This window comes from Garra rufa, chromosome 19, assembly GCF_049309525.1.
Source record: "Garra rufa chromosome 19, GarRuf1.0, whole genome shotgun sequence".
Lineage (NCBI taxonomy): Eukaryota > Metazoa > Chordata > Actinopteri > Cypriniformes > Cyprinidae > Garra > Garra rufa.
In genome coordinates, this window is record NC_133379.1 from 13616175 (window position 1) to 13636581 (window position 20407).

Consider the following 20407-nt stretch of genomic DNA (forward strand, 5'->3'; position numbering starts at 1 on the left):
TGATGTAATCGCCTCGTCTTTATAAAGACGTTCACCCGCTTGAAATTTGCTCTTTTAGAGAAATTCACTCTTTTAGTGCTGAAGCGCACAGGGGAGATGGCCGCAGCAACACAGAAGGTGGGTGGTGCAAACCAGCTGTGTGCTCCACTCGACACGGAAGACCACCGCCGCTGAAGCGCCGTGCCACCAACACAAAAGAAGAGACTTGCTGAAGAGGACTGCTTTGATGACTCGTCTGCATAGACTGGTCCAGCTCCAAAGCGAAAGCTTGATGATGCATGCACCTGCTGCGCATTATATGCTCACGCTGTGATCAGCCGCAGCTGGCTGCAATCATGCATGCCAATATTCATTGGCTCGTTTGTACACACATGAAGTGGATTGGTCTCTCTAGGCGAGATCCCAATTCGTCGGTCTATCGACGAGACGTCGAAGGAACCGACTGAAAGGGAACTGAAATGCCATTGATTGGCCATTGTGTTTCAGAAACAGACATGTCTGTGATTGGCTACAATGTTCAACACTGCAAAAACAGCGCGAACACAAATACACATTGGATTCTGCGTGAGGCGGGTGCCGCGTACTTTCGTTTTGTTGTTTATGTTTATTTAGTTATTAAAGTTAAGATTATCGGTTTCCTCTTCCTTCCTCTTCAAATCTTTAACTTTGTTACATACATATAGGCTATACAGTTTCCTCCTGGCGACCCATTTTTTAAGTCTCGTAACCCATCCGAGGGTCGCGACCCAGGGTTTGAAAACCACTTCTCTAAACGATCCCAGCCGAGGAAGAAGAGTCTTATCTAGCAAAACGATTGGTTATTGTCTAAAAATATATATAATTGTTCAAATTATATACTGAACCTTTTATCCTCAAATGCTCATCTTGTCTAGCTCTGCGATGTGCATGCATTCTCTGTCCGCTCCAGCTCAAGACAGTTAGGGTATGTCAAAAAAACTCCCATTTTATTTTCTTCTCCAACTTCAAAATCGCCCTACATTGCTCTTTAACTTTTTTTGTAAAGGGCATTTGATCTTCTTTGCACGCTCACTTTGTAAACAGTAAACACTGGGTCAGTACTTCTGCAGCAATGTAGGACGATTTTGAAGTTGGAGGAGAAAATGAGATGGGAGTTTTTTGACGTACTCTAACTGTTATAAACAGGAATACACACAGTTCACGCAGAGCTAGACAAGACGAATGTTTGCGGTTAAAAAGTATATATATATATATATATATATATATATATATATATATATTATATTTTTTTTTTTTTTTTTTTAAATAATCTAACGTTTTGCTTTACAAGACTCTAGCAAACCTGGGATCGTTTAAAGTCCTTTGAATCTGCATTTAAACTGCATTTTGCTTCAAACTCATGGGCACCATTAAAGTCCACTATATGGAACATTCCTGAAAGTTTTTCTCAAAAAAACATAATTTCTTTACAACTGAAGAAAGAAAGACATGAACATTTTGGATGACAAGGGGGTGAGTACATTATTTGTACATTTTTGTTCCAAGCCATACAAGTCTTAATACCCCGGGTTCCCTTTAATGACCAAGAGAAATTGTGTGTCCCATGGCCAAACCAGTTGATAACCACTGCTCTAAACTATCTAGGGCACTTGTCTGGTCAGATATCTTAAAAAAAGTAATTCACTTCCATTACAAAAATTTACAGATAATGTACTCACCCCCTTGTTATCCAAAATGTTCATGTCTTTCTTGCTTCAGTAGCAAAGAAATTAAGTTTTTGGAGGAAAACATTTCAGGACTTCTCTCCATACAGTGGACCTCTATGGTGCCCGTGAGTTTGAACGTCAAAAATGCAGTTTAAATTTATATACTTTTAAACCTCAAATGCTCATCTTGTGTAGTTCTGCCTGAACTCTGTGTATTCTGATTCAAGACAGTTAAAGGGATGGTTCGGAGTAGAATTGACTTCATTGCTATGCACTCCGAAGCCCATCTAAATACCCCATCCAAAGTTTTTTTTACCTTAGTCGAACATTTATGGAGATATTAGAGTTTTTCGAATTGCTTGTTACAGGAGTGAATGGTACATGTGATGTATCTCGTAAATTGTACCACTAAACGTGCAAGTAATCTAACCAAACTTGTACAGTAGTGTAAATAGGTTATGTACTCACAAAACGCTGCATCAGAACATTTGTAAGTCCACCATGAGTGTTTTAAAAACACGTTTTACCCGAGAACTACTAGTCTCAGAAACTACAAGTCGACGTCACTTCCCTGGTTTGAAAAAAGCACGTAAAAGTCCTCCTACTACATCTGTGTGCATGTCAACTTGTAGGAGGACTTTTACGTGCTTTTTTCAAACCAGGGAAGTGACGTCGACGTGTCGCCATTTGTAGTTTTTGAGACTAGTAGGGATCGGCTAAAACGTGTTTTTAAAACACTCATGGTGGACTTACAAATGTTCCGATGCAGCGTTTTGTGAGTACATAACCTATTTACACTACTGTACATGTTTGGTAAGATTACTTGCACGTTTAGTGGTGCAATTTACGAGATACATCACATGTACCATTCACTCCTGTAACAAGCAATTCGAAAAACTCTAATATCTCCATAAATGTTCGACTAAGGTAAAAAAAAAACTTCGGATGGGGTATTTACATGGGCTTCGGAGTGCATAGCAATGAAGTCAATTCTACTCCGAACCATCCCTTTAAGGGTATGTCGAAAAACTCCCATCTCATTTTCTTCTCCAACTTCAAAATCATCCTACATCTATGGAGAAGTACCGACCCAGTGTTAACAAAGTAAACATGCAAAGAAGATCAAACGCCCTTTACAAAAAAGGTAAAACAGTGATGTAGGATGATTTTGAAGTTGGAGAAGAAAACGAGATTTTTCGACATACCCTAACTGTCTTGAACCAGAGTACACAGAGTATGCATGCGCATCACAGAGCTAGAGAAGACAAACATTTGTCGTTTAAAATGATATATATATATATATATATATATATATATTTTTTTTTTAAACAACCAATCGTTTTGCTAGATAAGACCCTTATTCCACGGCTAGGATCATTTAGAGTCATTTGAACCTGCGTTTAAACTGCATTTTTGACGTTCAAACTCGCGGGTACCATAGAAGTCCACTATATGGAGAGAAATATTATAATGTTTCCCTCAAAAACTGAAGAAAGAAAGATATAAACATCTTGGATGACAAGGGGGTGAGTACATTATCTGTAATTTTTTGCTCTGGAAGTGAAGTGCTTCTACACACTTCTCTCAGAGCCATGGATATGATGACTTTTCCGTTTGCAGCAATGAAGCAGCCCAACTAATTCCTGCCACATAAACTTCAGCATTTCTGTGGCCGCCGGTGATATCCATGTTGATCTCTCCAAAAGCTAAGCTTTCAGTTCTGCACAAGTGCACATGACATCAAACTGAGGGTTTGGCATTTCTTCATCAAGGTTTCTTTGGCAAAGAACAGTCACACTGGTTAAGCTCTCCGTTAAGCCGACAGGATGCTATTATTTTAATTCACATGTTCATCATCACAGTATTATACTGGAATTAGTATAAAACTCACCTGAAGGTCGAAAAATTTGCTGTAGCGCCTGAAAATGATCTCAGTGCTACCATCAGACCAAGCCACTTTGATAATGTAAACCTAGAGTAAAAAAGAAAGAAAGTGAGTGTTCCAGATTTACAGTTACAACTGTAAAACAACAACATCAGTTATTGACCATCATACTTCCAAAGCAGTGTTGCGCTATTTTCCATGCAACTTTGATGACTGACAACTGATGAAAAGGATGCAGAAAAAGCATAATTGTGTCCTAAATGTCTCTAATAACCTGTGAACTACAACCCTGGTAGCTTTGACTATAATTTAAGCCATTACTCACTGGAAATGTCTTTGATTTGTTTATTTGAGAAATAACAATGTGGACAAACATTCTTTTTAACATCTGATTCAGTTTGCAAAAATGAGCTGAGTGATTTGTTTACTATAATTACTCATTGATTCAGGAATTTGTTTCAGTGATTAACAGCCAACTGGAAGAAAACATTATCACTGAGCATGTTTACATGCACACCACCAATACACTGATAACTACCAAACAACAGTTTATTTACTTTCCACCTTTGTGAAATTCTGTGTGCAGATTTGTGTTTCTTCATTCACTGCAAGGCCGACATTTAATCAAATGATATATCATCTACCAGTAAACGATTACACATAAAAAAGGTTTAAGGTAAAATTGTAAAGGTTGGTGATTAAGGTAAATGCATTATTACCTTTGGCAGCACACTTTAGGGTAACAAATTTAAAAGTAAGTAAAAATCCTAAAGATTGCAATTTTAAATGCAATTTTTTAAAACTCCAGGTTTGCTGTGTTTGTTTATAGGGCTATAATTATCCAAAATTAGTGATTATGTATCAATATTAATATATTACATATAATTTGATATAATAGTAATATCAATATGACTTTAAAATAATAATAATTTATAATAATAAATAATAAACTTATTACAACAAAAACTACTAAATAAAATAAATAAATAAAAGAAAAAAAGAAGTATTGTAATATTACATTGTAAAATTAAGTATTTAAGAAACAATATATAATAAAATAATATATGACCCTGGACCACAAAACCAGTCATAAGTGTAAATTTTCGTCATAAATAAAGCTCAATAAATAAGCTTTGCATTGATGTATGGTTTGTTAGGATAAGACAATATTTGGCAGAGATACAACTATTTGGAAATCTCGAATCTGAGGGTGCAAAAAAAAAAAAAAAAATCTAAATATTGAGAAAATTGCCTTTAAAGTTGTCCAAATGAAGTTCTTAGCAACTAGTACTAATCAAAAATTTAATTTTGATATATTTATGATAGGAATTTTACAAAATATCTTCATGGAACATGATCTTTACTTAATATCCTATTGTATTTTTGGCTATTGCTACAAATATACCTGAGCGACTTAAAACTGGTTTTGTGGTCCAGGGTCACATATTATTATAAATAATAATAATAATAATAATAATTATTATTATTATTATTATTATTATTATAAAGATTACAATTTTAAATTCAAATTTTAAAAACTCTAGGTTTGCTGTGTTTGTTCGTAGGGCTATATTTATCCAAAATTAGTGATTATGTATCAATTATATATATTAATTACATATAATTTGATATAATAGTAATATCAATATTGCTTTAAAAGAAAATTAATAATAATAACAATAACAATAACAATAATAATAACAATAATAATAATAAAAATAAAATTATTATTATTATTGCTACAATACTACTACTAAATAAAATCAAAAAATACTAAATTAAATATTTGTGACCCTGGACCATAAAACCAGTCATAAGTGTCAATTTTTCAAAACTTATACCTGAAAGTTGAATAAATAAGCTTTGCATTGATGTATGGTTTGTTATGATAGGACAATATTTGGCCGAAATACAACTATTTGAAAATCTAGAATCTGAAGGTGCAAAAGAAAATCAAAATATTGAGAAAATCGCCTTTAAAGTTGTCCAAATGAAGTTCTTAGCAATGCATATTACTAATCAAAAATTTACTTTTGATATATTTATAATAGGAAATTTACAAAATATCTTCACATGATCTTTACTTAATATCCTAATGATTTCGGGCATAAAAGTTTTAATCAATTAATCGTGCAGCTTTATCCCCAGCCTGAAATATGAGCAAACATAATAGCAATGCTCATCTTAGATATCAGCTTCAAAGCAAAAACACTCCATTATTCAACAGGTCTAGCAGGCATTTATCTGTCCTTAAACAGTTAAAGTGTTGACCATTCTGACGTTAGCTTGCTTACAAGGAATCTGCGTTTTCCTCCTCCATCTGCAGTCGAGGGGGAAGGGAGTCTTTTTTTCACAGGAGAAAGGGTCTGTCTTCACCAACAACATGATATTTTTTTTTCTCTAAGAATACAATGTTGTTTTTCACATTTCGCACCTCAAATCAAGGGCCCTATATTGATCAGTATTTCTCAATCCAGAGTTGCACAGAGCATGTGCCATAAGCTATTAGTGATGTTTATAGTAATCGACATGCTTTCTCTTTCTCATGTTGTATTCTGCCAGAGCAACACTAGCTCAGGATTTTCTCAGGATAACCGATGTCTGACTCTAAGCAACACTGAAACTGGATCACACTTATTCTAACTTCCTGAATCAACACTACTGAGTGAGGACGCCATCAGATTTGTCCTGCCAGCAGTGACAACAAAGCAGAACACATGTGGTGTTTTGTTCTGAATGACGTAAATTGGTAGCTTTATCATTTGAATACTCAAACAGACAAATACAGAAGTGAAATTAGACTAAAATAAGCCCATGATAATGTGGATGTCATACCAGCCTCACTTCCTGGAGCTCGAGTGGTACGACATGCCACCAACAAATCGAGGTCATGGGTTTGATTCCCAGGAACACACATACTGGCAAAGTGCATAACTCCAATGCACTGTAATTCGCTGCGGATAAAAACAGCGCTGGTGTGATTTTCAGGGGGATTTTCCAACCTCACTTCTGCTCAGATGACATGCATTTCCCATGTCTGACAGTAGATGGTGATGCAAGTTTTCCTACCAACATACTAAAAATGCAGGACTGATTCTTCCGATTGGAATAATACTATGTTCTTATTTTGGGTTTAATGTTCATTACTGTCCTCAGCATGAGATGTAATGTTACTGCATCACTCTTTCTTAACACCAAAGCAGATTTTCATTTTATTGTTTTAGGTTTTATTTTTACAGTGCATGCAATCTAAAATGTGCACAATGCTACAAATTAGATACTAGAAACTGATCGGGAAAGTTGGTGTTCAAAATGTTTGAAATGGTTTAAAATATGTTCAAAATGCTTTCCTTAAAACATCATGGAGCCTGTATGTTGCATACATTTATAGTCAATAAGTTAGAGAGAAATAAATATTTTTCTGTATTTTTATTGTTCATTTTTCTTGAATATTTTTCATCATATTTTTAAATATGTACGTTAAAATGTCAGAGATGTCATTCTTAAACAAATATCCTTCTGTTTGTTTGTTCATTTATTTACTTTTATTTATTTTTCACTCATTAAAAAAAATATATAAAATTGTACCATTGGGTTTAAACACTGTTAATTCTGCTTAAGAGAACTGAATATTTTTTTAACAATAAATAAAAAGTTTTAACATTAATTAATTAAATAAATAATAACACTAATAAATAAATACACTTTAACACTATTTGCATGCTTTCCTTAAAACATGATGGAGCCTGTATATTGTATACATTTATATTTAATATGTTTTACAGAAAAAAAATAGTTTGGATTTTTTCTGTATTTTTATTGTTCATTTTTCTTGAATATTTTTCATCATATTTCTAAATATGTACATTAAAATTTCAGAGATGACATTCTTATACAAACATCCTTCTGTTTGTATATTTATTAATGAACTTTTATTTATATTTACATTCATTAAAAAAATATATAAAATTGTACTGTTAACCTGCTTAAGAGAACAGAAGACTTTTCATTAAAAAAATTAAATAAATAGCTTTTGACATTAATTAATGAAATAAATAACAAATCATAATAAATAACACATAAATAAATAAATAAAACATTTCCTTATTTAAATTCTTAATATCATATTTAAACATGACATTTTTAGCCATTTTTAATTCTTAATATTCACAATGTAACACTATATTGAGACTCTCATTATTGTATAAGTTACACAGTATTACTGTAACAGAAAACAAATGATTTTAATGATTTTTTTTTAAACGTAAAGCATAAATTCAATTAAACAACAAAAAACAAAACATTTTTATATTTTTCTTTTTCCATTAAACTTTTGATTTGATTTTGAGTGAAAGATGACTAAGCACATATTTGGCAGATTTAGTGAAATTCAGCCCTGTATCAAAGTACACAGAATAATATCTAAATATTGAGCGTAAATCAAAGTGACAACCTTGAGCTGCAGTGGCTTACAGAGTTTGAAAGCTTTCAAATGATGTCTATTTTGTGTCAAGCGAGTGGTTGACATTTATATTTACATTCACATTTTCTGTGGTAATACGCTGCTCCAGTTAAAAGTGTTATAACACACACAAACAAAACATACAAACATTAGTAACCATATTAGCTGAAACAAACAGTTAATTATTAATATATAAACTATCAAGATCAATCTAGAAATGAAGTGCATCATGCCACATCTCAAATGATAATTCTCTACATTCCTAATTTATGTTACGAATGAACCACTTTATACAAAGCAGATGCATGTCCTTTAAGTTCACTAGAAAGTAAGCAAGTCTGGAATAGTTCTAAAGTTTCTAAAACTGTTATTATTCTGATCTGCAAAAAATTTAATCAAAATACACAACATTTTTGGCTTTGTCGGACTGGAAAAACCAAACCTATGGCTGGCAAAACTAGTCAAGAATAGCCTCAAGAGTGCTGCAAAGTGGGGTTGCAGGGTGTTTTGAGGGTGTTATAACTTTTAAGGGTGTGGTGAACAGGACAAAAGGCCTTGAGAAACATGGAGGAGTCACAGCAGCTCAGCAAAGTGCTCAAAATAAGTTAGTATAGCAGTTAGTAAACACCCCACAGATGAAAACCACTCTCAAAACTGGTAAATAACATGCTTGTGTGTCTGTGTCTATGCTACTAATGGCCTCAATTGTCTTTGTTACATTTCTGCAGATGTGAAAACATCTGGATTTAGCCTGTTACTACACTATAGATGACTTATAACCCACTGCAGTCTGCAAACTTCATCTGACACTTTAGATGTTTAATACTCTACTAGAGTTCAACAGAAATACAGAAATACTTGTAAAATAGCAACTCTTTTGGCGTGTTGTGCTGATGTGTAACTTGATCCTCCTGATCACATCTCCAGCCTTTGTTCAGACAAACAGCGAAACAATCTCAAAAATACATCACTAAGCACTTTCACTAAGACGGAAAACATCACGAAAAGTTCAATAAATATCTCTACAGATGTCGATCACGAGCAACTTACATAGTGTTTGTTGGGGTTTCTTCTCTTTTGCACATCTTGAACAGTTACTTCTTGTACAGTCCGCCGCGGCATGTTGCAACAATCTCAGACTAAAAACAGATACACAATAGCGTTCGCTCCCACAGCTGAAAATCTGATAAAGTTTTCCGCATTGACTTCTAGTCATTCGCCTGTTTGTCTATCCGTTTCTGCGGGTTTATAGTCCACGTCGGATTTCCTGCAGTCTGGACCGAGCGAACTCCCAGCCTATCCCAGCTCACCGACTCTAATTTAATTAAAGACCAACGCATTCGTACGTCCTACTATGGGAATGCATTACTCATGAATATTAAATACGTAGCGCGACGTTCGCAACTGATTGGCTTAGAGATAGACATTGGTGAGTGGGCGTTTGAATTAATTATTCCAAATATGGTGAAGGATTGGCTTATGAATATTAATTAGGCTACGTGACTAGGCGCTTACTGGGAACGCCAGAACGACTTTATTAATATTCATGAGTTATTCCTTCGCCGTAGTACGATTCGTCATTTTGCTCATCCCAGACCAACCCAGAGGGACTAATTAAAGGGGAAGCGCACAATCATTTCCTTTGACACAAATGCAGTTTTCACTCTCTGCAATCTCTAGAAAATCTGTAATATTTGCCTTAATATATATTTATATATATTTGCCTCTCTCTCTCTCTCTCTCTCTCTCTCTCTCTCTCTATATATATATATATATACATTTTTTTTTTTTACATAAATAAGAGAGAGATGACCTCTTCTACGCTACTAAAACGTTAGTCAGCCAAAAAAGAAAAAAAGAAAAGAAGCTTCAGTAAATGTCATTGGGTGAGATGCTGTCATGTTGCCAGTCTGTCTTTGTGGTAGTTACCGTTTGGAAAATAAAAATTAATAAAAAAATGCAATAGTAAACATTAATGCCAAAACACGGATGCTTTCTCATTAAAACTATTATAAATAATTTAATGGAAAGCTATTAATTTTTAGTCTGAGATATTAAATATCAAATATGAAAAAAAAGAGAAGTGAATGAGTAGGTGTGGAGTAAATGTGAAAACAACAACAGCAATACATTTTAATTTATTTTACTATTGTTCTGTAGATTTATACTGCCATCTTGTGGTACTGTATTGTTATGAGATAAATACTTCACAAAAGGTTTACAATATATACTGCCATTCAAAAGTTTGGGATCAGTAAGATGGTTTTTAAAGACGTTTTTATGCTGCATTTATTTGATCAAAAATACAGGAAAAAACTGTAATATTGTGAAATAATATTGCAATTTAAAATATTGGTTTTCTATTTTAATATATTGTAAAATATAATTTATTCCCGTGATGAAATGCTGAATTTTCAGCACATAATCCTTCAGAAATCATTTTAATATGTTGATGTATTGTTTGTTATTGTTGGAAAAAAATCTGTGATACCTTTTTCAGGATTCTTTGATGAATAAAAAATAAAATAATTCATTAAAAAAATGTATTCTTTAAGGAATAAAAGGTTAAAAATAACAAACTTACATTGTTATTCTTTTTTGAATAAATGCTTTTATTATTCGTCAAAGAATCCTGAAAAATGTATCACAAGTTCAAAATAATAATAAAAATATTAATATTAATATTAATCAGCACAACTGTTTCCAACATTGATAATAAATCAGCTTATTATATTAATTTCTGTAGGATCATGTGACACTGAAGACTGGAGTAATGATGCCGAAAATTCAGCTTTGCGTCACAGGAATAAATAACATTTTAAAGTCTATTAAAATATAAAACAAGGAAAATTGCAATAAAAATTCACAATATTACTGATTTTTCTGTATTTTTGATCAAAGAAACGCAGCCTTGCTGAGCAGAAGAGATTGCTTAAAAAACAGCAAACATTTTCCTGATCCCAAATTTTTGAATGACATTGTATAAAAACAATGCTTGTAAAGACCATCAGTTTGTCATGTCATTTAAATGAAGCCTTAATGCCATGCACTATAATTCCTAATGAAAGCATTAGGAATTGAATTAACTGATTTAAACCCTGATTTGATGCATAAACATGTCTCATATGAAGGGCGAGGGATCAGAGCCATCACACATCTGAAGCTCCAGGTGTGAGGTGATGCCAGAGAAACGCTCCTGTAGGGGTAACAGGTAACCCATGGCCTCCCCCTGAACTACAGCGCCAAAGTAAACATACGGACGGATGTTGAAGATCTTCACACAGTGCACTGAGGATAGATTAATACATATGATTAACTATGGGTCAAAAACGTATAACTACAGTGCCTTGCAAAAGTATTCATACCCCTTCATTCTTTTCACATTTTGTTTTGTTGCAGCATTATGTTAAACTGCTTTAAATTAGTTTTCCCCCACATCAATTTACACTCCATACACCATAATAATGACAAAGCAAAAACCAGATTTGCAAAATGTATTAAAAATCAAACACTGAAATAAGCAGATTGCATAAGTATTCATACCCTTAACTCAGTCCATAGTTGAAGCACCTTTACAGCCTCAAGTCTTTTTGGGTCTGATGTGAGCATCTTTGCACATCTGCATTTGGCAATTATCTGCCATTCTTTGCCTCACCTTTTCACCTCTCCATCTCTGTCAGCTTGGACATTTTCTAGAGTCCTAGTTGTTCCAGTCGTCTTCCATTATGGAGAATGCTTCTGTCAACCTTCAATGCAGCAGATTTGTTTCTGAACTCTTCTCTAGATCATCGCCTTAACGCAAGTCTGTCTCTGAGCTCTACAGGCAGATATCTTGGTTTTTGCTCTGATATGCATTTTCAGCTGTTAGACCTTTTCTGAGAGGTGTGTGCCTTTCTAAATCAGACTCATTCAAATGAATTTGCCACAGTTTAACTCCACTCCAAGTGTAGGAACATCTAGAAGCAATATGAATGCTCCTGAGCTAAATTCTGAGTTTCCCAGGATCTTTTCAGTTTTTTATTTCTAATAAATTTGCAAAGTTGTTACAAACCTGTTCTGTGCTTTGTCATTATGGTGTATGAGATGTAGAAAAATTTTAATTTTTAGCAGTTTGACATAATGCTGCAACAAAACAAAATGTGAAACAAATGAATACTTTTGCAAAGGCAAAGCGCAGTAACTACGCATTTGGTCAAAATCAAGTTAAGGCTTGAAATGGACTTTGTGACAACTGTTTTGTCTTGTGGCAAAGTCTCCTGGTTCAATTGTGTCCCTGGAAAACGAGAGTGTTTCAGAGAAACGAGAGTGTCAACATGTTTGACTACCTGGCGTAAAAAACTTTAAAGGCATTTTTCTCAGTTTCAGTGTTGGCGTAGTTACTGCACTTTGCCTTTGGAGGGCAGACTGTATGTCTAGTTTAACACTAGTTTAACATGCATGTGCCAAGTCATTAAAAATATAATGTAATGAAATATGTTCCTAGGTGTATAGTTATCGCATACTGACGAGGACTGTGTCGTATACCTTTGTTATAGAGTTTGACACCATCATACTGAATAGAGTCTCCCACTGCTCTCCCAACAGGACCACCCAGGTTTCCAGTAAAAGGAGCATTGATGATGCCGTAATCACTGCACACAATATCAGTTCCCTTGTGGGTTCTTCTATCACTGAGGAGGACACAAAATGAATAATGCATCTTAAAAAGCAAAGGCGAAGTAAGAGTTACTGGTCTGGAAAATGTTTAAACAAACAGAGAAATGTTTTGATCGCTCCACAGGAGTGCAGTGTTTACACTTTTCATGGAAATAAAACCATGAATGGCTTACTTATAGTTGTTTCTGCACCTTGACTGCAATATGAGCACATATTTGAGCGTTATATAATTGTAAATCTAGTTCACCCAAAAATGACAAATTTCATCATCATTTAGAATGCTGTTCAAAAGTTCTGAATCAGTACGTTTTTTTAAGTTTTTAAAGAAGTCTCTTATGCTCATCAAAGTTCTATTTATTTATTAATTATTATAGAAAAAAAATAACATTATGAAATATTATTGCAATTTAAAATAACAGTTTTCTGTTTTAATATACTTCAAAAGATTATTTATTTCTGTAATGCAAATGCTGATTTATTATCTGTGTTGGAAACTGCTGCTTAATAATTTTTTTGAAACATGCAATACTTTTTAAGGGTTGTTTGATGAATAAAAAGTTTAAATAAAAAGCATTTATTCAAAATAGAAATCTTTTCTAGCAATATAAGTATTTAATATCACTTATATATTAATTGAAAACATCCTTGCTGAATAAAAGTATACATTTCTTTCAATGAAAGAAAAATGTACTGACCCAAACTTTGAACGGTAGTGTATATTGTTACAAAGGTGTATGTATGATCTTCTTTATAATTTAGAACACAAAAGATATTTTAAAGAATATTGGTATCCAAACTATTTTAGTGAACTTTGACTTTCATATAGACATAAACATACTGAGACATTTCTCAAAATATATTCTTTTGCGCTCCACAGAAAAATGAAAGTTAATTTTTCCAATAAAATAAGTTGTGACTATGTTGGCAATTTAGCATGATTTTGAGTGCCTTATTGCTTTTATAAATCAAATATAAAAATGTTTACGGTAACAGTTATATCATGCAAAAGGCTGTGTATCTTCATTGCCATCACACTGAAAATTGCCCTAAGAATTGTTTTTATTTAATGACAGTGTCAGTTGTAATAGAGCTGGCTCTATTAATAAGTAGATCCCCTTTTACCATACACTCTTAAAAATATAACGGTGCTTCACGATGCCATAGAAGAACCTTTTTTGTCTAAATGGTTCCATAAAGAACCTTTAACATCTGAAGAACCTTTCTGTTTCACAAAAGGTTCTTTGTGGTGAAAGAAGGTTCTTCAGATTATAAAAAGGTAAGAATGAGATGGTTCTTTAAAGAACCTTTGACTGAATGGTTCTTTGTGGAACCAAAAATGGCTGTGAAGAACCTATAAAGCGCTTTATTTTTAAGAGTGTAGGTGATGGGGAGGATGGGGAATCAAGACAGAGTCGCAGATGTAACCCCTGAGCTCCCTCTAGAGTCCTCTCCAGCTCCAGAGATCTCATTATCCTAGACACAGAAGCCCTTCCTCCTCTGCCAGTCCTGTCCGACATGATAAACTCCTTGGTTCCGCCCAGATCCCTAGCCCCTCCTCCTCTGCTGTTTCTGCCCAACATGATTAATTTCTTGGTTTCGCCTAGAAATCTAGCCCCTCCTCCTTCAGTCCTAAAGAAATTATGTTTCTTGAGGAAAACATTTCAGGAATGTTCTCCATATAGTGGGCTTCTATGGTGCTCACGAGTTTAAACTTCCAAAATGCAGATGAATGCAGCTTCTGAAGGCTCTAAATGATCCCAGCTGAGGAAGAAGGGTCTTATATAGCAAAACGATCTGTTATTTTCTAAAAAAAAAAATACAATGTATAAACTTTTTAACCTCAAATTCTCATCTTGTCTATCTCTGCGTGTACTCTGTGTATTCCAGTTCACGATAGTTAGGGTATGTCGAAAAACTCCCATCTCATTTTCTCCTCCAACTTTAAAATCATCCTAAATCGCTGCAGAGGTACCAACCCAGTGTTTACAAAGTGAACTTGCAAAGAAAGTCAAACACCCTTTAAAACCAAAAAAAAAAAAAGGTAAAACAGCGATGTAGGATGATTTTGAAGTTGGAGGAGAAAATGAGATGGGAGTTTTTAGACATACCCTAACTGTCATGAACCAGAATACACCAGTATTTAAAAAGTCTATAAATGCTCTCTCTTTTTTTTTTGTAAGAAAACATCGAAACGCTTCTAAAGGCTCTAAATGATCCCAGCTGAGGAAGAAGGGTCTTATCTAGCGAAACGATCTGTCATTTTCTAAAAAAAAAATACAATGTATAAACTTTTTAACCTCAAATTCTCGTCTTGTCTATCTCTGCGTGTACTCTGTGTATTCCAGTTCACGATAGTTAGGGTATGTCGAAAAACTCCCATCTCATTTTCTCCTCCAACTTTAAAATCATCCTAAATCGCTGCAGAGGTACCAACCCAGTGTTTACAAAGTGAACTTGCAAAGAAAGTCAAACACCCTTTAAAACCGAAAAAAAAAAAAAAGGTAAAACAGCGATGTAGGATGATTTTGAAGTTGGAGGAGAAAATGAGATGGGAGTTTTTAGACATACCCTAACTGTCTTGACCCAGAATACACCAGTATTTAAAAAGTCTATAAATGCTCTCTCTTTTTTTTTTTTGTAAGAAAACATCGAAACGTTTCACTAGATAAGACTCTTCTTTTTTGGCTGGGATTGTTTGGAGCTCTTTGATGCTGCATTTAAGCTGCATTTTGGAAGTTCAAACTCTTGGGCACCACAGAAGTCCACTATATGGAGAGAAATCCTGAAATGTTTTCCTCAAAAAACAGAATTTCTTAACGACTGAAGAAAGAAAGACATAAACATTTTGGATGACAAGGGGGTGAGTAAATTATCTGTAAATTTTTATTCTGGAAGTGAACTTCTCTTTTAAATGCAGCTTCAAAATGCTGAGGAATAAGGGTCTTATCTAGTGAAACAATTGGCTATTTTCTAAAAAAAAAAAAATTATATACTTTTTAACCTCAAATGCTCATCTTGTCTAGCTCTGTGTGTACTCTGTGTGATCCGGGTCAAGACAGTTAGGGTATGTCATAAAACTCCCATCTCATTTTCTCCTCCAACTTTAAAATCGTCCTACATCGCTGCAAAAGTACCGACCCAGTGTTTACAAAGTCAACATGCAAAGAAGGTCAAGCGATCTTTATAAAAAAGGTAAAACAGCGATGTAGGACAATTTGAACTTTTGAATTTTGAACTTGGAGGAGAAAATGAGAAGGGAGTTTTATGACATACCCTAACTGTCTTGACCCGGATCACACAGAGTACGCATATGCATCACAGAACTAGACAAGATGAGCATTTGAGATTAAAAAGTACATAAATTGTATATATATGTATATTTTACAAAATAACTGACCGTTTCATTAGATAAGACCCTTCTTCCTCGGCTGTGATCGTTTAGAGCCCTTTGAAGCTGTATTTTGGAAGTTCAAACTCAGGGGCACCATGGAAGTCCACTATATAGAGAACATTCCTGAAATGTTTTCCTCAAAAATCATAATTTCTTTATGACTGAAGAAAGAAAGACATGAACATCTTGGATGACAAGGGGTGAGTAAATTATCTTTAAATTTTGGTTCTGGAAGTGAACTACTCCTTTAAGAGTATTTAAATGTTTAAAGCTGAGGCTGAAGAAACTCTTTAATTTGTATTTATTTTGTTACTCTTTAACAAAAGTAGCAATAATGCAACAGCTGTGCTGTTTGTGCATATCCTATCCAGTGCATGTCACACCGTTTAGTTGTGGTTAATTTTTTACAATATAGTACAACCTCTCACACCTCATTAAGTAACTGCTATGTAATACAAATAAGTCACCAAGATATGCTTTGCAACTTGTGTGTTTTTTTTTAAAGATATAAGAGGATGTCTCAGGAAAAAAGCTGTTTTGAAATACCTGGTGGAGTTAAAGCCCCCACAGCCGTAGCTGTCACAGGCTCGCACTCTGTTCTGATGACTAGCAGCACACAGAGCGCTCCACGCTGCAGCTGAAAAAGGCCACAGGAGTTAGTCTGTCTCATTTTGTTAAAAGACACAGATGAACATAGCATCTAGTCAAAGAGTGTAAAACCAGACCTGGCGTACAACACTGGCGTGATTTCTCTCCCCGACATTTATCCTTCAGGTATCTGCCTTGACAGATGTAGGTATTGCTCTGACAGATACCTCCGATGCTGGTGCATTGCATGTCGTTTCTTGGCTTGGCTGCTTTTGTCCAGTTTAGGGCCTCTCTGCTTTTTCCAATCATGGTCAGTCTCTTATTAGGTTGGGTGATTTTCATTTCCTCCCCTTGAACTTTCCTGTTTGCTGTTTTCTTGTCATTTTCAAGGCAAATACCTACATTAAACACTGCAAGAAGTATTAAAAAAAAAACTGTAGTTACCATAAGGAAATATTAAAGGGCAATCGAAAAATAATATTGTACAAGGAACAGACTTATTACAGATTTAATACACTCTAAAAAAATAAAGGTGCTTCACAATGCCATAGAAGAACTTTTTAATTTTTGACCCTATTCACTTGCAGTGTCTCGCCTTAAACAGAAAATTAATGAAACTTGTATTTTATTAAGAAAAATTAGAACATTCTTTGCTCAAGTATTTTTTCCAATATTTTCCGCCACAGTGATAAAGAAAAATCCTTCATAAATAAATGATTAAATGAATGAAATAATAAATAAATATCGTCAAATGTTCTAAGCCATAACCCAGCTATGATTTGAAGCAGAAAAAATGATGAAAAATACTTTTAATTATTTTTTCATGAATTCTACCTAATAATCACATGAATTCAGAATTATGTAATTAATCATAACTAATAATAATACAATATAAAAATACTGAATGTAAGTCAGTGCTTAAGTTTAAGACAATATACAATACCGTACATTTGAAGTACAACTGAAGCCAATATGAGTGCAAATCTCAGTAGTTTTAGAGTTTTATGTGCAGGACTGGTTTGCTGTAGGAACAATTATTAGCAATGCTTCATGGAAGTGGGCGATCACTGCTCAACTCTTTTGCCGTAGTTTTTGTTTCCCTGGTAACAGTGACTTCTGTGACTAGTGGCGCTGCCTTCAGGATTGTGGGTGTTGCATAAATGATTTCTGAGAAGCGCATACTATCACTTAACAACCTCAGAGAACATGGTAGATCTGTTCTAAAAGGTTTTATACATTATCAATAAAAACTAGTGTCTCTATGGAAAAAAGAATGGGATTTTATTGTAGATCTCCACTCTATATTGTGTATTTTACCAGTCTGCATTCATGACTGGAACTGTCTGTTATATAATTTTGAATAAATGCATGGTTATAAATCTTAAAGCACATTTCTGTAAGATTCAACATAATCTGTAAACATAACATAACATCAAAATACACAGCTATAAAGTGGACTGAAGTTGTATTGTCTTCTGGCAGATTAGTTGTTAATTTCTTTTCCCCAGGCATGAAAATAATGAATTGGCAGTCTGTAAACTTGGCATTCAAAGCCACACTGTGTGCTGGCAGCTTTTCAGACTAAAATAGGCTTTGCTTTTGTATTATCGCCTCCCAGAGAGCAATTTTTAACTGTCTTAGACTGTTTTTTCTTTTGTCCCAAATTAAAAAAATAAAAAAAGTTTATAAGCATTGGGTAGCCTTGTGTGAAAAATTAAATTAAATCTTCCCCTCCACAACAACTCTCAAATATCATTAGAATACAGAGCTGTATGCTTATATTGTATGGAAAAGGGCAGCATGGATATTCATAGACAAAGTAAGACAGGTTAAACCAAGGACTAACCAATGGTTTAGCTTGCTTAGAGTTTCTGCAATAATCCATAAATATTTTTTTGTGTTTTTCGCAATAGGTGGGATTTGAAAAATGCTCATGACAAATTGCAACAATCTTATGTCTAATGATCCATAACACGTATCTATTCTTGGTCGGTTCAACAGCATGTGTGTAATTATGAAAGCCAGTAAGTGGAAAGACTCATTAATCACAGCGTTATTGCTGCATTAATTCCTCAGTCAACCTTTAGATTCATTAAAATCCGTCCACTCACAAAATGAATCAATGCACATGCATATACAACACAATGCTTTTCTATATATGCTACTGGGTCATTATTGTCCTCTTTTCAGTCATTTAAGACTTTTAGGTTGGCTTTAGTTTTTAAATGCACATTTCACCACACTGTAAGACAAACATCAGGAAAAAAGGTACTTCTGCCTAAGATTATGGGCATTTCCTTTAACCATAAAAGACAACACAATGCAATGTGTAATTTTGGGTTAAACACCTGTGAAAAAATCAATCAGAAACTCACACAGTACATTCGGCCCTATTTTTTTATGAACTCTTCTTAGTGTACTTTAATGCATAGACAATAGACTGTATATGCGTTCATTCTGTACATTTTTGAATCATGACAATCTTTATTTACATATGCATGCATTTTGCATGGGGTAGCATGTATTCTGTAATGGACATTACATTTTAAAGGCATGTCAAAAATTGTATTTTATTTTAATAGAACATTATTTAGTGTGCATGCCAGTTTTCCACCTTCTCTGACCATCTGAACGAAAAGTGCATTTGTTGCGGTTTTCAGTGTAAACTGTCAAATAAATACATACACTGTAATAAGTTTTCACCAGTTTCAACTTAAAAACTTGAGTTTAGCAGCTGCCTTAAAACTGAATTTCAACTCACAAGTTAAATCAACTCATTTTTATTGTATTAAGTTAAAATCACTTGTAGTTTTAAGCTGATCTAACTTAAAATTTTAAGGCAGCTGCTGAACTTTTTTAAGTGGAATCTGGTGAAAACTTTTTACAGTGTAAAGGTATTTGAAAAGTAGAAATAAATAAATCCAATTTGAATGTGACCTTTATATAACAGAAGGAAAAAGTAGAGATCTGTTGAAAGTGTCAGAAGTTGAAGAAAGCCAAACTCTGTAGAATCTAAAATACAATGCAATTGCAGATGCCTTGAGAGTCAGTCTACTTACAACATGCCAGGAAAAGGAAAGTCAAGGAGAACTTCATGAGCATCTTTTGAGGGCCAACGTCTAGAAAAACAGAATTAGTTTCATCGTGAATATAACATCACAAAATATGGAATCAGTGTTTCCACAGAATATTTACAAATGCAATAGTTGTATACAGTTAAAGCAGTGCTTACCCTAGTGTCAAACCCAGAGCAGAACAGAATGAGGTTTGTGTCAGCAGAGGCAAACATGAGCTTATGTCACATGATGAGCCTCTCTTTGCCAATGTTGATATTGGCCCGTAAAGATGTTTCCTTCTGCTTCATATGAGAGACCCACACTTTTCAAAAAGAAATTGAAATACGAGGGAGACATTTGAACTTACGATGAGGCATCCTTGCTTTTGATTACTAATACACAGATTTATTTCATTAGCACTGATTTATTTCTGTTATTAAAGTTGCAGCTACACTCTTAAAAATAAAGGTGCTTTGAAAAGGTTCTTCAAGCGATGAACCATCGTGAAGCACCTTTATTTTTAAGAGTGGACTGAAAACACTTCTGCAATAGAATGCTCTGTCAAATGTCTGGAGTGAACTTCTCCTTTAAGGGCACTCAGATTTCAACCAGTTTTATTCTAGTTAGATTGAGATGCTATTACGTTTTGTTAATATTTTGAATTAGTTTTTTTTTTTTTCATGG

The 20407-nt window shown here is 34.1% G+C and overlaps 2 protein-coding genes across 3 annotated transcripts in view; both read right to left on the reverse strand.

Annotated features, from left to right (window-relative positions):
• Positions 1-9329, reverse strand: part of sh3pxd2b (SH3 and PX domains 2B) — a 52475-nt gene extending 43146 nt beyond the window's left edge. For both annotated transcript variants that reach the window (XM_073824461.1, XM_073824460.1), the window contains exons 1-2: positions 9083-9329; positions 3577-3657 (exon numbers count right to left, since the gene is read on the reverse strand). In XM_073824461.1, coding sequence (XP_073680562.1) covers positions 3577-3657; positions 9083-9154 — 153 coding nt within the window. In that variant the 5' untranslated portion in view covers positions 9155-9329. The remainder of the gene's footprint in view (positions 1-3576; positions 3658-9082) is intronic.
• Positions 9330-10159: 830 nt separating this feature from the next.
• Positions 10160-19781, reverse strand: LOC141292445 (leukocyte cell-derived chemotaxin-2-like). The gene is made up of 5 exons (XM_073824462.1): positions 19727-19781; positions 16805-17077; positions 16626-16716; positions 12557-12702; positions 10160-11320 (listed from the first exon to the last, which is right to left on the reverse strand). Exons 1-5 carry the CDS (start codon positions 19767-19769, stop codon positions 11154-11156), a joined length of 720 nt encoding a protein of 239 aa, XP_073680563.1. The 5' UTR covers positions 19770-19781; the 3' UTR covers positions 10160-11153.
• Between the last annotated feature and the right edge of the window lie 626 nt (positions 19782-20407).

Excerpts from the sequence above, each read along its gene's own strand:
- LOC141292445 (XM_073824462.1), bottom strand. The coding sequence starts at position 19,769 with ATGCTCATGAAGTTCTCCTTGACTTTCCTTTTCCTGGCATGTT. Across the intron at positions 16,717-16,804 it reads ACGCCAGTGTTGTACGCCAG|CTGCAGCGTGGAGCGCTCTG; the intron begins GTCTGGTTTTAC and ends GGCCTTTTTCAG. Across the intron at positions 11,321-12,556 it reads TGTCAAACTCTATAACAAAG|TGCACTGTGTGAAGATCTTC; the intron begins GTATACGACACA and ends ATCTATCCTCAG.